This window comes from Grammomys surdaster, unplaced genomic scaffold (genome assembly GCF_004785775.1).
Source record: "Grammomys surdaster isolate TR1022 unplaced genomic scaffold, NIH_TR_1.0 363, whole genome shotgun sequence".
Taxonomy (NCBI): Eukaryota; Metazoa; Chordata; class Mammalia; order Rodentia; family Muridae; genus Grammomys; species Grammomys surdaster.
The window spans coordinates 11,368,055-11,392,774 of record NW_021604782.1 but is presented as its reverse complement, the minus strand read 5'-3'; the positions used below and the strand labels follow the sequence as shown (position 1 = coordinate 11,392,774).

Here is a 24,720-nt window from a genome sequence, read left to right as displayed (position 1 = left end):
ATGGAGCCAGGGCTGCAGCAAGCAGGCAACCGTGGGGCCCCTTCCCATGACCCAGCCATGCAGGTGCCGCCCGACTTGGTAGCCAGCCCCTGGAGAAGCACGAGGCCCTGGAGAAGCACAAGCCGCAGCTACTTCTACCTCAGCATCACCGCACTTGTGTGCCTTGTTGTGGCAGTGGCGATCATTCTGGTCCTGGTAGTCCAGAAAAAGGTGAGTAAACGTCTTTTCTCTGGTTTTCTTTTCTCACTTATAATTTGCATCTTCTACAGGAACAGCTCTGAGAGCTAATGAATAGGTTAACTGGGAGCAAAAACATTTTTTAAAAATGAAAAAAGTAAGTTATGCATATATAGAGATATTATATCAGAGAAAAGGGGGAAAGAAATAGAAATGAACTTTCTGCACTCATTTGGAATTTTTTAAAGAGAAATATAACTGGACATGAGCTCAAAATTTTCCAGATGTACTTGAGCCAAAAGAGCAGAGAGGAACTATTGACCTTGAGAAATTAAGATTTAGGCCCAGATGGGTCACAGCCTCACTGTATGGAGGGAGGAAGCATGCCGGAGTGTGTACATGTGGGTATCATCTCTGTAAGGCATTCATCCTAATTCTAAGGTTACGCCCTCAATCCATGCTCCCAGGGCTTCTGAGGCCTCTCTATTGCCAAGAGTCTGATGTTGCTGTTGTTTGTCTGTTTGTTTGTTGTTGTTGTTGTTTGTTTTCTTGTTTATTTTTAGTGAGGAGCCACTTTTTAAAGACTGTGATGTTTGAGAGAGAGAGAGAGAGAGAGAGAGAGAGAGAGAGAGAGACAGAGACAGAGACAGAGACAGAGACAGAGAGAGACAGAGAGAACAAAAGAAGCCAAGGCTTCCCAGAGCTCTGGTTATTTCAATGCTAAAACCCACAAAAGAAATCGAAAGCTTCCTCACAAGCCACTGGCTTTGAAGAGCTCAGGGTGTTGAAAAGTTTTTGTCACCTGTACCCTCTGAGATGCACATATAACATGCAGTGCCACACCATCTTGAGAGATTTAGTTTGTTTGAAATGAGGGTAAGATAGAAGGGTTGGAGGAGAAAGTCAAACTGTAGTTTAGAAAAGTATAGTTGAAAGAGAAAGCTTACACACTGTCTGGAGAGTACTGTATGTTCAGCTCACATGACTCAGGGGCTTGAGGTGAGACCCAGGCATAGTGATTTGGATACTGTATACTATATGAATTGCACCCACTCGTGCAACATTCGTCTTTTATTATTCTATAATTCTCACAAGTCATATTATAATCACTCACATTTTTTTTTCTTGGCTCTCCTTCAGTTGCCTTGCACCACAGGCTCTGCAGCTTACTAGTTGCTGAGAGAAAGCTAGGGCCTTACAAGAATCATCAAGTATTGAAATTCAAATAAAGCGTGAAAGCTTCTTCCTCCTTGGCAGTGTGAGAAGGGAGTTATTCACACTTGGCCTTCAGAGCTGATGGGAGTCATGATTTAATGTGTCATTTGCATCTGCTAAGAATGACTCTTAGGCAAACCTTTGGGCACCTTTTCTTATCCCCACATTCTCCACTTTCTGTCACTCTGATTTTCCATACACCAGAAGTGTGTTGTTTTGCAGCAATGGCCAGATAAGATAGATTGGAGTGGCCTTAAGACATTTGTCACTCAGAGGATACAGGCAGAACTGCTGAGTGTGGGGGTGAAGCCAAGATGGGAAGGGCTGATGATGGCACTGTGCAGAACCAGTCTCAATCCATTGTTGAAATGATTCCTTCTGTGAAATCTGGACAGGCTACTACCCTGTTTCTGAAGATGCAGAAAATGAAGCACAGACAAGGGGACAGGGCTTGAAGTCAAGCACCCTGAACAAGTGGTACAGTAGGGGCTGCTTAGTGGCTCTTGGTTGCTCTGTGAGAATGCTGTTCCTTTTGCTTGCCCTGATGGTGGGAGAAACATGGAGAACCTTAGTTCCCATTCTCTCAGAGGTTTGTCCTCTCATGTCTGTTGATCTGAATTACCTCCGAGTCTAGGTACAGAACAGTGCAGTCTGTGTGTAAGCTCTAGTATGCTGTGATTTTTTTTTTTACATGTCAGATACTTGCTCACAGGCTAGGGCTTTCCATTTTAATAGCCATGCCATTAAGAATCTAATGATTTTCACATATCATTTCTAGTACATTACCAGGCATTAACTGTGGCAAGAACTGAAGAAATATGAGTCCCCTGGGCCTGGGTTATCAGGAGTACGTTCAGTAGGAAGACGGATGAGGACAGTTATAAATAGGTGAACTTAGCAACTGAAGAGGCTCAATAGGAATCTGTCAATGAAACCAAAGAAAAGGTCCAAGGAGCTAGTATTAAACGTGGAATGGGCAATGAACACATGGTGTCCTCCTTATACCACTGGGACCAGGTAGGGAGAGGTGAGATTTACTCTACTGCCCTATGTAGGACCACCTTGAGACTACCCATGAAGAAGTGTCTCCCCGGCAGATTGCAGAAAAACATCACTAGAAATGACAGTATCTGGTCAGAGTGAAAAATATGAATAGTTTTCAAAAAATGGAAGAGATAAGAAGAGAGGCCCTTCCTGGACAACTGCAGAGATGAGAAAAGAGATGGAGAAGGGACAGTTAACCATGTCAGGAAAGTCAGTCAGGATCCTTGAAACTTGTCTAGAGGAACAAATAACTCCAAAGTGAAAACTCCATAGTGGAGACAAAGGGGAAACTGAGGAATCACTCTCAGTATTTACTGAGTATCTATTTTGTACAGGACACTGTCATAGACACTGAGTACATAACCCTAACCAAACCTTTGAACCAAATCCACCCCTTGCCCTTGAATTGTTTTTATAGCTTTCTAGTGATGTCTTTGAAGCCTTCTGAGATAGCTGTACTTTTGTTTACATTTAAACCAACAGTATTTATTATGAAATATGATTATATTGCTCCACAAAACTAACCAACTAATAAGGAAAAAGATACTAGAAACTCTTCTTATCCTTTCCTCCAAGCAGCACCCTGTCTTTGCTGAGAATGTCACTGTAAACAGATCCCTAGTGTTCTCTCATAAATCTGAGTGCACTAGTGTACAGATTTCATTATTAAGTCCACCTCATTCACTTGGGGCTTTATCATAGAGATCCATCCATGTTTATATAGAGAAGTCTGCTTTGTGTCACTATAGAGTCCTATCTGATTCTATTGTGCCGATGCCTCGTGCTTTACCTGTGCCTTGTAAGAGTCCCATTACACTTCCCTCTAGGACGTTTTGCCCTTTGTGCATGTTTACAAACAGGTATGTGTAAATAAAACCCTAGAAATAGGAATAGAATGTGCATCTTTCACTTGAATAAATGTTGTCTATCAACCTCCAAAGAGATGACACCGTCTTGAGGCAGGGAAAGTCTACCATCAAAAGCACGGCTCTTCACATCGATATGGGAAGAAAGAAAAGTTGAGGAAGTCAAGCGTAAACATGCTTTTCCCATAGCTTGGGAAAGACTGCAGAGTAGTGATGAACTGTCTACACCCAGGGCAAAGCAAAAGGAAGAAACACAATAGAGCTTCCCTTATTCCCCCCACCCCAGGAAGAATCCAGGATGACACTGGTTTCCCAGGCACGGTATTCACAGAGAGGTTTTTGCATTATAAGGAAGGCTCTGGGCTCTCAACCCCTCAACCATAGTCATGTCTTTGCTTCCTAAGTCAGAAGGCTGGGCATACCAAGGAACACAAACACAGTCCAGAGTGGTATAGCAAGGTCTCAGGTTGTGTGACTTTCAAATATTGGACACCATTTCTAGAAAGAGAAGACAGCTAAGCCTACCTCTCTCTTTCTTTTGTAGAGCAATTGTTGGCAAGGATAGTTGTAGGACTGAGGCTGTTTGGGAAGAGCCCTGTTTCTTAAACTCAAGACAGTCAAAGTGAGTTGAAACGTCCTGAGTCACTTTCCTCTCCTTAAGGGACTCCCCACATCTGGGGTTCATTATATTTAATAATTTGTTTAATTAATTAATTTAACTAATGAAGTTTTTCCAAAACGCTGAGATTTTTTTCCTAAGAAACAAGTGCTCTGCAGGGCTTTGAAGGAAAGACTCACATTCCTCTGTGGGACCGGGTCTGGGAACTCTCCTAACTTGAGAAATTGAAGCCTAGGAAACTGAGCTCCAGGCAGAATGCTCCTGATATATGAATGGGCCACCTATGGTTAGGGTAGGGAAGGTTTGAAAGAGTAACTAGAATATAAACTGAACTCGAAATATTTAGAAACTCTCTTTTAAATTTTTTAAAAGATAGTATGATAAAGCCCATATAAACTTCCACTAGATTAATCAAGCATCCATCACATTCATACTGTCTCTGTACATATATGAAAGCAAGTCATAGGCAGTATGGCTTCACTCACCTATATTCTGCTATCCGTCTCTATCCACCACAGCACTGTTACCACATTATTGTTCATGGTAATTAAACAGTGTTGCCTAGTAACACACAGACATACAGTCCATGTTTCATTTCCCCATGTCTTCTGTGGCTGGGATTTTTATGGTTACTTGGAGGTCTAGGTTCATACACTACCTTCTGTGTGATATCTACATATGTTTTAATTTAAAAAAAAAACTATTTTCAGTGTAATGAGTAGCGCTATCTGGTTTTGTGTCTCATATCTGTGATCCTAGCTTCTCTCAAAGGTAAGGCAAAAAGATTACAAATTCAAAACCTGCCTGGGCAAACTTAGTAAGACATTGTCTCAAAATAAAACTGTTTAAAGGACTAGGGATGTAGTTCAGTACTAGAGTGCTTGCCTGGTAGGCAAGGCTTGAGTCCACTCTTCATACCACAAGAAAGTAAAATAAACAAGCAAATCAATACGTGGATCGTCTTGAGAGCTTGTTAGAAGTAGACTCGGGTTTGAGAGATGGCTCAGTGGTTGAGTTGCTTGCTACCAAGCATGAGGATCTAAACTTGCATGCCCAGAATCCAGGTGCACAATTGTAAACCCATTGCTCCTAGAACAAAATAGGAGTTAGGGACAGGAAAATCCCTGAGGCTTCTCATCCAACTACTAGGTAGTGAACACATAACTGACCAACCAAAGGACAGACATGACAAAAGCTAAGAACTGATATCTGAGGCTGCCCTCTGACCACCACATGTGCATATATGTACTCATACTCTGACCCATGAACATGCATAGATAGACACATATACCCACATACATGATACACACACACACACAAACACACACACACACACACACACACACATATATATATATATATATATATATAGAGAGAGAGAGAGAGAGGGAGAGAGAGAGAGAGATTAGGACTTACCAGTTTCACCCCAGAGCTACTGAGTCAAACTTGCATTTTAATAATCTTCCCAGAACATCTGTAAAAATAATAAAATTGGAGAAGCCGTGAGCTAACTATTACACCTACCCTTGATTGTTGGTTTTGTAGTATTAGCTATGCTGTTAAGAGCTAGGCAAATTCTTTAATAGAACAACCTACATTCTGGGTCTGCCTGAGGTTATCTTTGCTTGGTATTATATTTTTTATGGTCTTTTTTTAAAATTAATTTTTATTGAGTATTTTATTTACATTTCAGATGTTATTCCCTTTCCCTATTTCCTCCCCACCAAGAAACACCACTATCCCATCCCCCATCCTCTTGCTTCTATGAAGATGTGGCCCCACCCACGCACCCTCTCCCACCTCCCCACCCTCGAATTCCCCCACACTGGGGCATCAAGCCTTCATGGGACCAAGAATTTTCTCTCCCACCTATGCCTGACAAGGCCATCCTCTCCTATGTATACAGATGGAGCCATGGGGGCCCTCCCTATGTGCTCCCAGGCTGGTGGTTTAGACCCTGGGAGCTCTGGTTGGTTGGTATTGTTGCTCTCCTCATGGGGTATCAAACCCCCTTCATCTCCTTCAGTCTTCTCTCTAACTTCTCCATTGGGAACCCTATGATCAGTTCAATGGTTAGCTGTGAGCATCCGCCTCTGTATATGTCAGGCTCTGGCAGACCTCTAAGGAGACAGCTATATCAGGCTCCTGTCAACATGCACTTCCTGGCATCCACATCAGCGTCTGTCTTTGGTGACTGCACATAGGATGGATACCAAGGTGGAACAGTCTCCAGACAGTCCCTTCTTCAGTTTCGGTCCCACGCTTTGTCTCCATATTTGTTCCCATGAGTATTTTGTTACTTCTTCTAAGAAGGACCAAAGCACCCACACTTTGATCTTCCTTCTTCTTGAGCTTCATATGGTCTGTGAGTTGTATGTTGGGTACTGCGAGCTTTTGGGCTAATATCCACTTATCAGTGAGTGCATATCATGTGTGTTCTTTTGTGATTGGGTTACCTCACTAAGGATTATATTTTCTAGCTCCATGGATTTGCCTAAGAATTTCATGAATTCATTGTTTTTAATAGCTGAGTAGTACTCCATTCTGTAAATGTACCACATTTTCTGTATCCATTCCTCTGTTGAAGGACATCTGGGTTCTTTTAGCTTCTGGCTATTATAAATAAGCCTGCTATGAACATAGTGGAGCATGTGTCCTTGCTGTATGTTGGAGCATCTTCTGGGTATATGCCTTGGCATATACCACTCCTGGGAGTGGTATAGCTGGGTCCTCAGGTAATTCTATGCCCAATTTTCTGAGGAACTGCCAAACTGATTTCCAGAGGACTTTAAGAAGGACATAAATAACTCCCTTAAAGAGATATTCTTGATATTATTATAGCAACTAGGGACACATGTCTGGTTATACATAATTATATGTTTAGACACTTCATTAAGGGGATAGGTAGCAACAATTTTTCTTTTCATGAATATCTAATCTATTGTGTAACATACTCTAAAGTCATGAATGTCTTCTACTCAGCAGTCTGGCATTTCTTGATGATCCTTATCTGAACCCTTTAACACCCTGAGGATTGATGATGGAGGGTTAGTAGATGCTGTCATCTGCTTGACTCACTAACTATATTCTTCTATAAAGATGAGCTCTCCATTATGATAATGGACCAGGCAGACATGGAGCCCATCAAGCTAGACAATAAGCTGAGGCATGGCCCAGAGAAAGAGAAACTGGATTGTGAGAGTTATTGGGGTTTGAAAAGACCAAGACATACCAAGAAGTGAGATTAGATGACAACATTCATTGATAAAGGAGGCCCAAAGGACAAATTACCAACTCCATCTTTAGAAAAGAAAAAACTCTTAATCTCACATCTGAGAACAACTTCCTGCAGCAATTTTCCAACCTACTTGTCTATTGCAATATGTCTTGAAGTCAGCACTACTCAAAGAGTAGCTGATGGACCAGACAGGAGACTGACTACAATCAGAACACCTCAGAGCCTGTACCGGATCCACTGAATCAGAATACCTATTTTCATGAGTATCATTCATATATATATATATATATATCCTTGCAAGTGAGAGAAACACTGTTTAGGCCACTGCTCCGAATCCCAGACCTGCCAAACCAAGAGTTCCTAGTAAAAATACTTTCCCTGGGGTCTCCTATGACTGCCATTCACTCTCTCATTGGGTCTTGGGAGAACATACTGCTGTTTTGTCTACCTTAATCTAGAGAGACAATGCTACAGATTCATTGGCCTTCCAGACAGTATGACCAACTTTCTTATCTCTAGCATCTTTTGTCATGATTAAGTCATTGCTCTGTGTTTTAGACAACTCTTAATTCTTGATGTCCATTTAAAGACCAATACAATAAGGCCCAGAAAGGATTTGGTTCCCAGAGTAACCTGAATTAGATGTTTAATCGTCTTAGCTTAAGGATAGTAGAGATCTCCACGTGCTGCAAGCTACCTTCTAAGGCAATGAAAGTCAGAAAAGAAACAGATGTGGAATTCTCCATTGAATATTCCACACTTTAGTTGTCTTGATAATTTAGTAACAAAGGACTTTGTTTGAAAAGCAAATACAGGAACTTACACACATTTGTTCCATACCCTCCACATCATTGTTCTGAAAGCAAGCAGACCTTTCGGGGAATTATGACAAACTAAATACATTATAAGGCTCAAAGCAGTCCCTCTCAAATAGCTACTATTTTCAAACAATGGCTAGTCATTTACATACCATATCTTGTTATGACTGCAACAGCCCAGAGTAGAAATCACTGTCCAGAGTTCTACTCACGGTAATTAAGGGAGAGAAAAATACAGTTCTAAGCTAATGATTGGGTTGGGGGGGTTCATTTCACCTGGAGAAAAACAGACTATGCATGGCCATTCTTTCCATTACACAGAAAGAACTCTAGTACTGTTTGGAATGTCCATCAGATGTCCATAAAGGCTGTAAGAAAAGAGAAAGTATACTTAAGGAAATGAAGCAGGGTTTGGTAACCATGGTGATTGTTTTTCCAGAGCTACTATGGAGATGAGATGACAGCCTGGGGGAAGCCATTTGTTTGCATGTAGGTCAAGTCTGTGTCCTACCTTACTCAAAGCCAAGTCACTAAGCACGATAGTTCTCATTTTCCCCAGCCAAGGTCTAAAATTCCCTGGGCTAGGTTTATTAAAAGAGTTTACAGACAGCACTCAGCATAGTGCCTCAGGTCTAAACAATCTAACAAATTCTAACAGTCATCATCATGTCTCATAAATGTAAGCAGTCATCATGTCATGTCCTTAGGCCTTGCTTCTCCATCCTCAAACTCAAGGGCTGCTTGAGAATAAGGAGGAGAGAATAATGAACGGTTCTGTCTTTGGCCAAGTAGAAAGTTCACTGAAGAATTTTAGTTCAGAATTGGCCCCAGACTCTAGTATCTTGGCATCCTTTCTTATAAAATCAACTTGATGATCTGTAAGATATCTGGGTTTGTCTCTTGCTTTGACTATGGAATCATATCTACTATGGGTAGCCATAGGAAGCTGTAGAGACTTTGTGTTCTTCAACATAGGAACAATCAGACTTCTATCCTGAATTCCCTGGAACCTAGGTAAAAGATGAAGCTACAGGATCCCCTGCCAGTGCTTTGGCACTGGAGAGATAGAACTCTCATTTGACAGGCAAGAGCAAGGCTTTCCCTTCTGTGACCCCATGCCATTACATACATCTAGGTCCTCCTCCCAGATACACCTCTTTTATCCTTGATGATCAAAGGTTTTTTCTGGAAGCCAGAAGCATCAACTGAGGACTTGTGAGAGATAATGACAACCCAAGCTGTACCCAAACCTGCTGCAGCTTGAAATCCTCAGCATTAAAGCTTCAGAAATTCTTTCTTTAAGCACTGTGATCCTTTCACTGCATGTGCTATACTCATTTTTCTGATTCCATATTTCTTAGTGGTTTTCAAATGGCTGTTTTAATGGACCAAGTCCATAGCATATGTTTTAACGAGTGACACAATGTACACCACAGATGATCCAAGGCTAAACGAGCGATTCTTTAGCATTTCTGCTACTGGGATGGCTCTGCTGGTGTTGCTCTTCTGTTAGTCACTCCGGCGTCTAGGTGGATATGGAGCTCTTGGCACATTCAATCCTGTTAGGCTTCATCCAAATGGGAATGCCTTTCTTTGTGTGTTTGCACATCATGCTAATCGAAAGTCATGCTTGGCATTGAGCCAGCTGCTTAATAAGTTTTGAAGTGCTGGCTGTTGTCTCATAGAGGCAACATAAAGGGGAATTTTGTGATGTCAGGTTTTCCTAAGAATCATATGGGTAATCAGGCAATCACAGATGTAAAGCACTGTTACACACATTTAGAACTCTCAGGAAATAAGGCAACATAATCGGAAAACAAACAGAGGGGAAAGTATCATTCAAATCAACCTCACATCCCTTCCCCTTAAAAAAACTGAGATCCAAAGTTATAAACTTTCTTAGATTAGTTGTGACACCAAAGCTTTTATTCCTGAGGCCTCCAGAGCTGTATTCCTGAATGCCACCTCTTGAGTTAGAGAAAATACCTATTTTACAGATAACAGTGTGTCCACAGAAGGAGAATAACAGAGCTCTTGGGGATGTAAATTGAGATGATACTTCCATATAGTCATCAGCTCTTGCACAGAACACTAAGAAAGTCAGATATAGTTAGTTGTCAACTTTCAGCTTTGGTAGACATTGGGAAACTATTTTTCCCATGAAAATATTCACCCATTTCTAATGTTTATAATTATCTCAGTTAAGTGCACTAGAGGTAACTGACTTATGCAGGCCAAAAGGTAAATGTGGCATCCCATTCCTTTGTGAACAGCTGCTTATATGCCTCTCTAGGCTGACAGGTGAAGAGGAACACTGGAAAGCTGGTCTCTGAGGAATCTGTTGAGAACCAGTGCCCCTCCATCTCTGTGGGCCACCTTCAGAGAGCACACTAACTACTTTTCTCTTTAATCCCCTCTGACCCTCAGCACAGTTTCTTCTTAGCAGGCAATGTTTCCTCTTACTCATTTACATAAAAATCTATGTAGACGTTTATGATTATTATATAAGTCATTTGTACTACTATGTGAATGCATAAACAAATACACCTCTGTTTGTGCTGCATATTTACGAATATTTGCAAATTATATCCGGCCATAAGCTTGCAATAAATCCATGAGGTCAGAGAACCAGTTTACTTGTGACATCATCCCAATATTTGGAATATAAACACTAATAAAAACATCACAATTTCCAACCACAACCGAGGTAGAAAGATATCTTCCAGGTATGTTTACAACACTTAGATGAACCAAATACGGAAAGAAGAAAGTGTGCACATTTATTCACTTCATTTGATCACATGTTGACTTAAAGGGGAAAAACAGCACTATATGAGGAGAGGAGGAAGCTCTTGACTGGGAGGTGGAAGTTCCCTCTGTGGTCCTGAGCTCCACAAGCTCGTTGGGTGTCCCCAGACAAGACATATTGTCTTGCTTCTTGTTTGTGAGATGAGGATGGTAACCCTTATTTATCTTGTGTTTCTGGTAGACAGGTAGGCTGGCACGGATAGGAAGCCACTATAATGAATCAATGAATGAATAATCACACTTTAAGGGTCAAAGGGTGGGTGGGTTCTAAATTGCACAGTGCTGTGAGGACTCCCAAGGTAAAAATGAAGCTAAGTTGTTTTACCTCAGCCCTGTCCTCACCCTGCTCTTCTCTCTTCCCTTCCAGGACTCCACTCCAAAAACAACGGAGACAGTCCCCTTTAAAGGAGGTAAGATCTTTAGGAATGAATGTGTAGTGAATCATGCAGGTGATACCACAAGGTGTGACGCCTACTTACCAACCAGAAGTTCTGTGACTGTCCCCAACAGGAGTGGGACAGATGGAAGCAGAGGCTGATCGACATGAGCTGATGCTTTTGACTCATCTGTGTAGACCCTGATCACTGTGTTAATCCACACAAACTTCCCTCCTGCCAGTCACACTCTCACTGACAACAACATTGCTGTCACCAAGCTGAGGACCCTGCCAGGGACACAAAACAGCCTTGTATTTTTGAGCTGGAAGCCCTAAAACTGAATAAATTTGCGAATGAATGAATCTTGATACCATTTCCCACATGGAAGTCTCTGTTAATACATCCATTAAACATGGATCACTGTGGTTCTAGATGAGCCAATCAGGGCCAGCTCATAACTGCTTGGCATGACAACCAGCATAAACTAATGTTTAAATAACTAGTAATAGCCAAAATACCTAACAAAGTTTAAGACCTATGAAAATAGACAGAGGGATGAAGTGTCCGGCTTTGATCATACAGGCTAAACCAAAAGGTCCTTGACTCTGACTCAGTGTCTTTATATTCAAAATATCAATCCCTACCTTAGCTCCACTCACAATTTTCAGAGCCAAGGTACCAAGCACATCTGCCTAACCACAGAACTAAGAGAGGAAATGGAAGGAGATAAGATGGGTAGATAGACCTTCATGGACACCAGGGTAAAGATGCTAGGCATCGTTGGGACCAGAGGACACAAAAGAACTGACACAGCTCCTTACAGGAGCAATACATTTGTAGTTTCCTTCCTTCAGGGCATCCTACTGAAGATTTAGAACGTATGGGCAAAGAGCCCTTGGTGGACATAGAGCCTTCTGAACCTTTTAAGATTGATGAACAACCTCAATATTGGCCAAAAGCACTTAGGGCCTAGTATATAGTCTTATTTCCTCACTTGTGTAGATAACCTGTTATGCAATCAAAAACAAAGGTAAAGTGTAGAAGGCCACAGACACTGTCTACAAATATGTAGATAGTAAATATTCTAGGATTTGCATGCCTTGGCTGAAAGGCAGTCATGCAGTTACCATGCTTGTAGTAATCATGCTTGTAGGTAGGTAAATGCTTCCTGTGCAGCATGAGAGCCTGAGTCACATCCCCACCACCCACATAACAAGCAGGAGCAGCTGTGTATACCAATAATACAAGCATTGAGAACACAGAAACAGGAAGGTCTCTGGGTCTCACCAGCCAGGCAGCCTACCCAAACTGGAAGGCTCTGAGTTCAGTAATAAACCTTGTCTTAAGAAATAATATAGCAAGTAATTGAGGAAAACACCCTGTGTTGACCTCTGGCCTCTACACATGTATACACACATGAATATGTATGTGTATGCACACATATACACACACACTAACAAAGTTCTTGGACACTTTCTGAGACTAGAATTCTCTTGTCCTATATATAAAGACAGAAAGAAATAGCCTGACAATTGTCTGAAGAAATTCTGAAGCCACAACTTTTTTTTACCAACAAACTAATCTTAAGCCAACTCAAGAAACAAATTGCCCTTTTGGAAAAGGAAAGAAGCAGGCAGGGAATAGGAGAACACTGTTGCAAGACATCAGACAGGGCAGACCTACTTTCCAGAAATTCCTGGGAGGAAGTTCCAGGGGTGGCATGAGGTTTGTCACAAGGACAAAAGCCACAAGGTTGGGAGCCCTCTGCCATGACAGCTGTTGTAACCAGGAAACCAACACTGACCACAGCCTGGGATGCAGGGCTCTGCACACATGCCGAGGTAGTAGCCCAGCACAGGATATCCTTAGCTACAGGGAAACCACAGAAAACCACACCCGTGTTAGTAATGAGCCCTAACACAAACTTGTCATTCCTGGGCAGAATAGGCTCCAGTCAACTGCTGACTTGCACTCAGCCCACTGTGCTTGAGACTTGTTAGTCGTTCATTTGGATCCATGAACAAGCTGGAAGGCTGGGAGGCAAATCTGTCTGTCCTGTATGCTTCATGCTGGGTTTTATTCTTTCCTCTGGCAGACAGAGTACCATGCTTCCTGCAGGGAGCTACCATGAACATGAAATGGAACCAAAAATATAGCTACATTTTCCCACTTGTCTGGACTCAGAGCATCCATCTGGTCCATTTTGCTCTTCCATTTTCCGTTAAACAATAGATCCACCTCCTCCACATACAGCTTAGAGCCAAGGCTCCTGCATCCTCTCGTCATTTCTTGTTCTAATGTTTTGCTTCCACTGAATTTTAACTCTCTAACATTGTTCATGCTCTGGGCTCATTTGTTCAAATCTCAGATTACAGCTCCCTTTACCTGGATTTCCCAGGAGTTCCAACTTCCACCCTGGGTGTGCTTTTCCCCTCCAGGCACCTTTGCACATGGAGCTGGACTGGGAGGAGTGAAGCTTAGCCAGGGGGAGTAGGTTAGATAGGATCTCAGACTGAGTGAGATCAGGAGAAACAGCCTTCTCCGGAGACCGTTTTCAGTGAAACAGCTCTCTTTACTGGGGAAGAACAAGGACCATATAACCCTTGGGAAGTGGGTAGAAGCTTGGAAGTGGAATGAGTGTACATCTTTGGCTGAGGCTGAGGTGCTGTGGAATCCTTCATCTGCATAAAGAGAAATCCCAGGTGCTTGTAGGACATATTCTTGTAGGGTAAGACGAATTTAACCTATAATCTGGCCAGCAGGCTATGTGACTACCTCAAGGGTGGTGGAGGTGAGGGTTGTAAGGCTTACATGTGCCTGAACATGCAGGCCCACAGCAAAGAGTAAGTGGTCCTACTCCTGCTCCTCTCAGGACAAAATTTTCAGGGTTTGGACACAACTCAACCTCACTTTTGCTCTGGACCAGCTCCTCTGGTCACACAGCTTTCCAGCCCCACACCCAACAAAACCTCGAATCTCTGTATAGCAATATCTGCAGGAGGATGTAAGACTTTTAAAAACTGCTGACAGGGCAGTATGGTACAGTGTCTTCCAGCAGGGGGTGGAGACCTCTGGGGCTCCGTTTTGTAAAGCTGGAGTTGTTTCAGCCACTAGGAACTTCTCAAGGGCTAGCATACTCTCTCACTAAGTTCTGGGACAGAAAGGGTCACTGGTGCTTTGGGGCATGCTTGAGGGGATCGTGTGACCTGGAGTGATTCCATATCCTGTCGTTAGAAAAAATTGTTGGTTTGGGAGTTTTTGTTTTTGTTTTGTTTTTCTTGTTTTGTTTGTTTGGTTTGTTTTGCTTTTTTTCCTGCAAATTCTATGCGGCCCATGGTACCCAGAGGTCCTTGATGTCCTGAGGAAATTAATACCCTTTAAAAGCTAAAAGGAAAAAATGGGCAACAAAAGAGGAGAAATGAGGTGGACAATATGATAAAGAAATATTGAGGGTGAGAAAACTGAACAGCCAGGGAAACGAATTTCTCCAGTATTTCACTGACCCAAATGGTCTATGACCATGTGCTGTATAGAAGTCACATTGATGGCAAAGATATGGCACAAGGAGTGACAGCCTTCCTTGTCCTCACAACCCCTTCCCCTCAGGAGAATACACTGTGTCCCCTCAGGGACACTGGCTGGCAGAGTCCCACTCTGTCAGAAGGTTGGGGCTGGATCCAGAATGCCCAAGTCTCCAGTTTGTAACTCCTGGTTTCCATTTTTCTTTTTCCCCTTTGTAGCATCATATGATGGTTTCTGGTGGGGATAAATTGCTTTTCAGCTGTTCACTTACTTCACTTTCCACAGGAACCTATTTGTTCCTCCAATCAATCTGAACTCAATAAAACCTGCTCTTAAACCCACGTTCTTATACTCATGGCAGGGCTAACAGGAATCAGGAATCTCTCTGTTGAGAATACCCAGGAAGTGAGCCCTTCAGAATGAAGTGGAATTGAGTCCTGGATAAGCTATCTAGTGTTCTAAAGCCACCACTTCTAATTTTCACATCCTCCAAAAGAATGAGGAGGCAGGAAAAGACATGAGGTACAGGATAGAGGAGAGAACACAAAGGTGAAAAAGGTTTCAATTTGATGCTAGAATTGCTAGATACAATCCCCAGTCTCTAGCTCCAGAGAATATGCCAACTTGCCTATCATCCTACACTTTAAGAGGCTGGAGGAAGGAGAAAAAGAAAAGGAAAGGGAGGGGGCGGGAGGGGAGAAGGTAGATAGTACTAGACCTCAAAGTGGTTCCTTTTCATACTCTGTTCAAGTCCCAGACACATCTGTGGTCTTGATTCTCTGCTAGCCAAGTAGCCCAGGCCCCAGACCAGAGAAGGGGAGCCAACTATTTGCTATTGTTTGTGTGATATACAGTAGGCTCAGCGTTGTACCTTATTTCCATTTAATTCTCCTGCAAGCTGTTGAAGTGTATATTATTTTCACTCTGAGGAAGAAAGAACAGCTCATAGAGTCACACATACTTGTGCTAAACCATACAACCAGTAAGGAGCCAGGGTGGGACTTGGACTCACGTGTATCTCAGCCAAAACCTAACATTCTGAGAGTGCTTCTGTACTTCCACATTGTAAATAAGCCATGGCATAGTAAAGGCCATTTAGAATGTTAGAAGAATTTTAAGATGTTTCTTAAACACCCCCCTCTTACATTGTCGGGTCCATCGGCCTTTAATATGCATTAACTGCAATGAAGTGCCTTAGAGCCAGATGTGTTTATCTTACATACCACAGCAGGTCAGCGCTTGACAGGCTTCCAGCTCCCAAAAGTCTTCACAGCATTGATGTGAATCCTAATTTCATTTCAGCCCATTTGTATTCATTGCTTTCTCTGTGTTCAACAACAAGCATGCTATCTATCGCGGATGTTTTCAAGGATTATTGTGAACCCAGAGTCTCCCTTTTTCATTTGACTTCTGTTGAGATTTCTGTCTATATCATAGATGTTCTTGGCCTGGTAGTGTCAAGGAAATGGTTAGATTTGAAGGAATGTCTGTCAAGAGACCCTTTGCACAATGTCCACCAGGTTAAGGATTCACATTGATCCCAAATGCTGCTGGGAATGAAGATTCCTCTAGATGTCACTGTTGGGACTTTCCTGGGTCTTCTCCAAGGGAAAAGAAACTAAAGTATAGGGCTCTCTGCTTCTTCAAAGATTAAGATATTTCCAAGAGGTTTTCATCCTCCCTTCCTCCAAAAAGAAAAAAAATAATCAGAGAGCCTCAAACAATTGTGTAGAGAAGTTAGAAAGTCTACTCTCACAGGTAGCACAGTGTTTCATTTTAGTGAGCATCTCATTATCCAGTCCTCTCTGTATGGCATCACAGAGCTATGCCAAGAAAACAAGAGACAAGAAGAGAAGCGACTTTACATTTTCAGAGTCACGGCTAGTCATGTGCTGTGCCAGTCCCTTGACATCTGTAATCTTGATGTATGTCACATTAGCTACACATCTGTGTTGATTATTACTGTGCTTACTTCACTGATACAGTAAGTAGCTGAAATTCTGGGAGAGGAAATGACAGATCTAACACCTTTACTAGAACCACATGCTCCCTGAGAAGCACCATCTACCTGGTCCTTATAGCAGAGGTTCTGAAGAAGCTGACTAGGATTTAGGTCACATATCATCTGACTTGAAAACCCAATTTCCCGACCTGTGACTTGAGCCTGGCATTCTCCCAGACTGCAGGATCCAGAAAGCTCACTGGAGCTACTTTCCCAGCAACGTCCTCTAGCTGTGTCTTGAGGCTTCATTTGCAGTGTGTGAAATGGCTACAGACTCATTTCTCCCTCGTTTAACCCTCACTGCTCTAGAATGATCTAGAAAGGCATTTCTATAGCTCAGTCAGCAGTGTTCTTCATCTAAATTGGAACATTAAAGTCTGAAAGAGAATAGTCCAGAATCCCAATATCCAAACATCAACTTAGCCTCCGTCTCCAGAGAGTTTTCATATTCCATCTCTCAGAATAGGCCCCTTCAGACTCAGTCACTGGGGAGACAGATAGCAGAGATACAGTTCACAGTCTAGATGCTCAGTCCACAAAGCTCTGGAGCCACAGCAGGATCCCAACTGCCTGGGGTACCCTACACAAGTTTCATATCCACAATAGACTATCTTATCATGGGCTCACAAGCTGATGAGACTTGAGCTGCATGACTAGTACCCCACACAATACTGTCTAGGTCTTAGCAAGAGCCCTGTGACTTTCAAAGAGGCCAATCCACTCCTTGAACAGCACTAACCGGCCAAATATTCAAGCTTCCATCTTTGTGACTTGGGTGAAAACTTGGGTGTCTGTGTACATCTGCCCCAGTACCATGTGGGACAAAGGGGATCAGAGAGGTGTTAGTTGTTAGCTAAGAGATTTTTAAGCCTTCAGAAGCCACTGAGACTTTTGATGTTCGAACCCCACCAAGCATCTTTCACTCTTCTTCTGCTGGCACCTCCAATGTGAAGTAACAGATATGGAGCCCTCATCCGGGGTCTTCTTCAAGCTCAACAGTGAAACTCTTTCAATGACCAGTCCCTCCTTGACCGAGCTCCAACAATACCATTCTTAGAAGGAGAAACCTATGCTTCTTCTTTAGCATGAAACCATCTAATCAATTCTTTAAGAAAAACTAAAGTATGCCTGCCATTTGACTTCAGGAAATGCAAATGGTTCAAAATAAGATAGACTTTTTCCATTATTGGGTTTCTCAGAATTACAACTGAGGTCACCCCACTGTACACATGAAGACCAAAGGGGAAAAACAGAAGAAAAAAACTGCATGTTTGAGAGACAAGCCTGGGCTTGTACTTCTGCCACCATCTGTATGCAGATGCTCAGCTCTTACAGATGTCACCACAAGCCACCTGATACAGAGGGGCCTTTGGACCAGAGAGATAGAGCCTGTCTTTGATGTGACATCCTAGCTTTGGTCCAGGACAAGAATCCTACTTTCCCAGCTAACTTAGACAGAATCTGTGAGCATAGGACCAATGTTCTTCTTGCCAGGGGAAAAAGTAAGCCAAGCACCCCTTCTCACTACACTGATGCCCTTAGTACTGGTCTGGCCAGAGCTTCCAAAGGAAATAAGAGAGATAGACTCGTTGACTCCATTTGGCAAATGTGTCTTCTTGACTGATCAGTAGGAGAGACTAAACAGTAGTCTCTGCCAGGGTATGTTTCAAAGGACAGCTGACTTGGTAGAGGTAGGGGATTCCACGTGGCAGGAACCAGACTTGTTCAGGTGGAAGCATATCCATGTGGTTGTGAACTGGAACCACAAGCCTCCAAACTTGAGTAGAGGTAGAGGGAAATCTGTTTGAACATTAGAGTCACACTGGCTGAATTTTAATCTCTACCCTAACAGCAACTAGATGTGTGGCTAAGAACAAGCTAGTTAACCTTATTTGTTTACTTATATCCCAAATGCTGCACCCTTCCTGGTCCCACCTCACAAAGTCCCTCTTCCCATCCCCCATCCCCTTCTCCTCTAGGAGGATGATCCCTCAACCCCTACCCAAACCCCCTGTATCCCCTTCCACCATGGAGCATCAAGTCTCTGCAAGATTAAGCACATCCTCTCCGATGCCCTCTGCTACATATGTGCTGGGGGCCTCTGTCCAGCCTATGTATGCTGTTTGATTGTTGGCTCAGTCTGTAAGAGCTCCCAGGGGTCCAGGTGAGTTGACACTGTTGGTCTTTCTGTGGAGTTCTTATCACCTTTAGGGCCTTCAGTCCTTTCTCCCAACTCTTCTATAAGGGTCCCTGGCTTCTGTCTAATATTTGACTGTGGGTATCTGCATCTGTTTCAGTCAGCTGCTGGGTAGAACATCTCAGAGAACGGTTATGCTAGGTTCCTGTCTGCAAGTACAACATATCATTAATAGTGTCAGTGACTGGTGTTTGCCCAAGGTCTCAAGTTGGACAGTTATTGTTTGGCGATTTCTTCAGCCTCTGCTCCATCCTTGTTCCCCAGTTAAACTTTTAAAACCCAGGACTTCTAGTATGTATAACAGAGATAACTATAAACTGTCTCTCATTAGATGGTTGTAAAAATTAAATCTCTTATAGGATGGTTTTAAAAAATGTAAAAATGAAATCAAGGCTGTAGCATGCTCAGCAAAATATCACAAAAGTAGTCAACGTTAGTTATGATGGTGGTAGTGGTAGTGACATTGATTATTATTAAGACACAGAGGAAAATGAGATGAGGGAAGGTATGGGCTGAGCCTAGAGGGATTGGGAGGAGTCAAAAGCCCATAGGAGCTGTAGGAAACATAAATCAGAGTCTATAAGATTTGCATCTCTCTGGTTTCTTCTGGTTGATGTTCTACACTTCCAAAGATGAGATTGGACAACAGTCACAATTCCTTAGACTATCATACTTCAGGATCATAGGTCAGATTATATATACCCCATGAGTATGTGCAGGGCAGCAGCAAGCCTCAGAAGAACACTGCTTGGATGATAATTATGGGATAAGATCTAGAGAGTGGAAGCTGGCCTTCAGCCTTTGATGGGCCAGAAAGCCCTTTGTGAGTCAAGAGCAGCTAGAGATGAATACAGCCCCTACTTCTGCTGGGGAAGGGGGGGGGAGGTTCTCTCGTAGTGAGCTTGCTCAGACAGCAGAGGGAACCACTCCCTCAGCTTTTAGCCACTCTTGGGCCCCAGGGACTTTCTCGAATCTGAACAATGGGATATAGAAAGAAACTTGGAGCTCAGGACATGCTACTCAGAGATAGTAAGGAAGCTCAGCAGAGCATGGCTCCTACTGCATGAGCTTAAAGCTGTTAGTCTCTGAAGGATGGGCTGAGTGGTCATCTCTGGTGACATCATCAAAATATATCAATGTTAGGTTGGAGGGTTTCCAGTTCTCCAGATAGGGGAACCAAGGCCCAGAGAAGAGATTTGCTCCAAATACATTGAATTCATGAGTCACTGCAGGAAATGTATAATTCGGTTCTTTGCATACAAAATAGCTTGTTATAATAAGAAAGAGCGATCATCATCAGTGATGATATTAAAAATATTTTTATTTCTCTAATGCTATAATGACACAAGTAGTATATTTGTCTCTATTAAAGAAGCTCCAGATGGGAGGCTTCCTGCTAAGATGTCATTAATGTTTTGTCCTCTTAAAATTGAGTAGGATATTTTCATCTTTGTTGTCTAGACGAGGCAGATGTAGAGAATCCTCACATTCCTACATGCTCTTTTAACCCTGAGTATGTCCTTGAGTGTCTTCAGACATAAAAGCTGGCCCTGGGTTAGGCTGAGAACCATATTAGCTGGTACTGGTAAAAGCAGAAGATACTGGGTAGCAATAGCTGCATCCATGTTGCTGTTGGGGAGACTGGTGTTTAGGCTGAAGGACATGGGATGCTCAGTCTCATTCAACCTATTGGAGGTGTTCAATAACACCTTTCATGAGGACTGTCAAAAATGGTGCCCAGCATGCTGTGGGAACTAGATCATATTTGTTTAACTTGTACAGTATTCTGTAACAATCCAAGAAGAAGTAAACTATAGAACTGTGAAAATCCTAGGCTGTTTAACAGCAAAATGAAAACAAGTTTTGGGGGGGTTTTTTGTTGTTGGGGGGTGGTGGTGGTGGTGTTAGTGGTGTATGTGTGTGTGTTTGTGTGTGTGTTTGTGTGTGTGTGTGTGTTTAACCACACAGATAGGAGCAGACTAGTAAACGTCATCTCAGTGGGTCTCAGAAAAAGATGTGGTTGTTTACAGTCCCCAGAGAAGCAAAAGACAACTCATACCTGATCTTGTTTTAGGAAATTGCTCAGAGGACCTCTTATGTACCCTGAAAAGGATTCCATCCAAGAAGTCACGGGCCTACCTCGAAGGTCAGTAGCCAAAAATAGAGAAATATGTCCCCATGAAGAGAATGTCCTATGCCAACTTCTAATCCAGAGGTCCCAGCTAGAGTCTTGTAGCTGAAAGTGGCATGCAAATGTGTTCTTAGTCTACATCATACTTTTTAAAATTGAATTTCAGTGTCTTAGAGAAAGAAGATGAGAGTATTCTCCAAAGCTACAAGGCCCTTCTCTCAACCCTCATTTGATGGGTCGAGGGGAGGAGTTTGGTTAGAAATGGTACAGTTGAAACATAAAAACCATGAGCTTTCAGGGAGCTACATTAGGGTCCATATTGGAGGCAGACCATGTACAGATGGAAAGATATTCAAAAGCTCCCTCAGCAGATGGGAACCACTTCATTCACTCCTTTAGGTTTCCTATCTGTCCTTTGAAGACACTTTTGTCCCTTGACTGTATCACATCCTCCTTCCTCCACTACCCCCACCACCATGCACCAACTTACTAGTTTGGACCAAATACAATCTTTTCCCTAATGCAAAAAAAGAACAAGAACAGCTCCATCTCTACCTCTATGAAGTTATTCACAGGGGAACTACAAAATTGCCTGGTCCCCAGATTGACAGCTTAATGAGCTCCTTGGCACAGGGCCTGTTTGCATCTTGCAGTGTGCTTCAGGTAAGAGCCTTTTGTAAATGAAACAGTAAGAGGCACTTAGAATGTGAAAGAATGAGCCATGGAAGAAATGGCCAAGATTCTCCGAATAGCCATTTTGCTTATTTAAAAAAAAAAATCCCATTTTTTAGTTACATTAGTTCTTGCTTTTCAATTGAATTGCAACAAGGATTGAAGAGAAAGCATTGAATTAATTAAAACCAGAATGCCAGCTTCCCAATTCTAAAAGCACCTTTACCAGTCAGTGCTAACTTTCATTTGTTAGGACTCGAGACTTGGCTTTCACACAAACATTTTTGCTTTGAGGCTGTTAATTCTCTGCTTTTCTGTAATCCTACATGCTGGGTCCCTCACTGTGCACATGAGGAGCCCATCCAAGGATATGTGATTGCCTTTTAAAGAAAGGAGACATTCAAAAATTCAGACCATGTTAAAGAGTGTATCTTATTTTTTATCAGCACATATTAATTGCCTGTGATAATAAGTTTCATTGTTGATATTTTATGCATGCACATAAAATACTTTTCATCTTAAATGCAAAAATTAATAGAGAAACTCAATACTGAAATTGAATAATATTGAATGTCACAGCTCTGACACCACCCACAAATACCTATCAAAACATTAAATGCTCATTCATCGACAAATAACACAGTAGCATAGACCTTGTGCAAAATACAGTCTAGGTGGGTATGGTCTAATTAAGCAAGAAGCTAGAGAAATGGTGTAGGCAGTCAAGTGATTGACTTTTAAGCTTGAGGCTCAGAGCTGGAGCACTAGAACCTGCTTTTTAAAAGCCAAACATGGTCCCTCATACTTGCAATGCCAGCACTGCTAAGGCACAAGTAGGGAGATCCCTGGAGCACATTGACTGACCAGCTTAGCCCACTGGGCAAGATTCTGGACAGTGAAAATCCCTGTATCAAAAACATAAGTTACGGAGCTGGAGAGATGGCTCAGCAGTTAAGAGCACTTTCTCTTCCAGAAGACCCAAATTTGTTTCCCAACATTCACATCCTCTCAAAACTGCCTATAGTTCCATCTCCAGGGTATCTGATGCCCTCTTCAGGCTTTGTAGGCAAATCAGTACTGTGCATACTGGTACTGTGTAAACACTGATACCCAAGGTTGTCTTCTGGGCTAAACACGCACATGTACACAGACAGGTACATCTGCACCTGCACCTGAATACATGCCTGAGTCTAACACAAACACATATATACATAGACACACACACGCTGAAAAAATGGTAAAAATATTAATAAGTATCAAATGATATAAGATAATGATTAAAAGAAAGTCATCCATAGGTGCTGCCTTCCATCAGAAAACTCTCCTGTAAGGTCTTTTGCTTTCCAGTGCAGTGTTGTGTGTTGATCCAACCCTGTAGTTTGAGCATTAAACAAAAGAAAGACAAATGTTTTTCTTCCTGTGACTTCCTAAGTAGAAAAAAACAAGCTATGGAAGAATATTCTAGAAAGAATATTTAAGAAGATGTTTAAATATTTGGGATAGCAGGCATCCTTCTAGAAAACAGAGATGCTGAGTGGGAACCTTGGGAAAGAGATTTCCATCATGTAACTAACATGTGAACAATAATTCTATCTCCCCAGTGTCAAAGCATCTCAACAGTACCAAACTGTCATGGAACCAAGATGGCACCATCCACGGACTCGTATACCAGGATGGGAACCTGATCGTCCAATTCCCAGGCTGGTACTTCATCATTTGCCAACTGCAGTTCCTTGTGCATTGCTCAAATCATTCTGTAGACCTGACACTGCAGCTCCTCATCAATTCTAAGGTCAAAAAGCAGACAGTGGTAACAGTGTGTGAGTCTGGAGTTCAAAGCAAGAAAATCTACCAGAATCTCTCTCAGTTCTTGCTACATTACTTACAGGTCAACTCTACCATATCAGTCAATGTGTATAATTTCCAGTATGTGGATACAAAAACTTTCCCTGTTGATAATGTGCTATCTGTCTTCTTATACAGTAGCTCGGACTGAATAGTTGCTCTTAACTGTGTGAAAATGTTGTCTACCATACAGTACTTCATCTGTCCAAACATGGGCAAAAGAAAATATCAGGACAACTCAACCTAAGCATGTGAGTTAGTATACTTCTCCTTCTGTCCTTTGGAAAGATACAAACCCATGGTATAGAAAGTGAAGTCTCTTTCAGATGCACAGCCAAGAAGGAGTGTGGTGTGTGGACAGATACCTACTTGGGCACTGGAAGGGGTTGAGTAGTCCCAGTTTAACCACTAACTCACTGACCTTGAGCTATTTTTTCCTCCCCTTGGAACTCCGGGGTCTGAACCTGAAAAAGTAGGAGATGGGATTTATATTTCCCCAACATTTTTCTTCAACTCAGAAGATGAGACTGTTGAATTGAGCTTCTCAAGCAGATGAAGGTCTTCCATGGCGTGAGGAAACTGACGGTACCAGTTATGTCTGTCTGCTTGTCACCTCTGCGGGTCATAAAGACATTCATGCTGCCTCGTAAAATGATACTCCAGCCTCTTATAATAGGCAAGGTGATCCTGTCTCTCACCTTGGGGAGTAGCTGCTGCTATCTCCTGAGATGTACATGGAGACATTTTCTGCTTCAAATTTCACCTGTCTGCAGTTTTTTAAGTACCCTCAAAAAGTTGTTGACAATGAGAAGAGCTTCTGGACAGCAGACAGCAACAGCTTCTCCTGACCAGAGAGGCCATGTAGTTCTCTTAGACTCATCAAGCTTGAGATTTCTACAGCACTGTGGGAGACAGACTTTTGACAGATCATTCGAGCTGACGTATGGTCCCTTAGGAGTTATGCTTCAGTGAAGAAAGCACATCCTGCCAGTGCTGTGTGAGAGGATGGAGTAAAATAGGAGCTTTTCTGAAAGAAAGGAGAAGAAAATTTTCCAGAAAAAGGCTAGAAAATATTTAAAAGGAAAAGAAGAGAACCCAGCTTTTCTGATGTGAGAGGAACCCAAAAAAACAAAACTGAGAAGGAAAAGTGTCTCTATCAACCACCTCTTAGGTCCCCTCCTCTCTAGTT

At 42.4% G+C, this 24,720-nt stretch overlaps 1 protein-coding gene across 1 annotated transcript; it reads left to right on the top strand.

The window, feature by feature from the left end:
- On the top strand, window positions 1-23,974 carry Tnfsf8 (TNF superfamily member 8). The gene is made up of 4 exons (XM_028780021.1): window positions 1-210; window positions 11,153-11,195; window positions 20,958-21,029; window positions 23,288-23,974. The coding sequence occupies exons 1-4, from the start codon at window positions 1-3 to the stop codon at window positions 23,680-23,682; spliced, it is 720 nt and encodes a 239-aa protein (XP_028635854.1). The 3' UTR covers window positions 23,683-23,974.
- The last annotated feature ends 746 nt before the right edge of the window (window positions 23,975-24,720 follow it).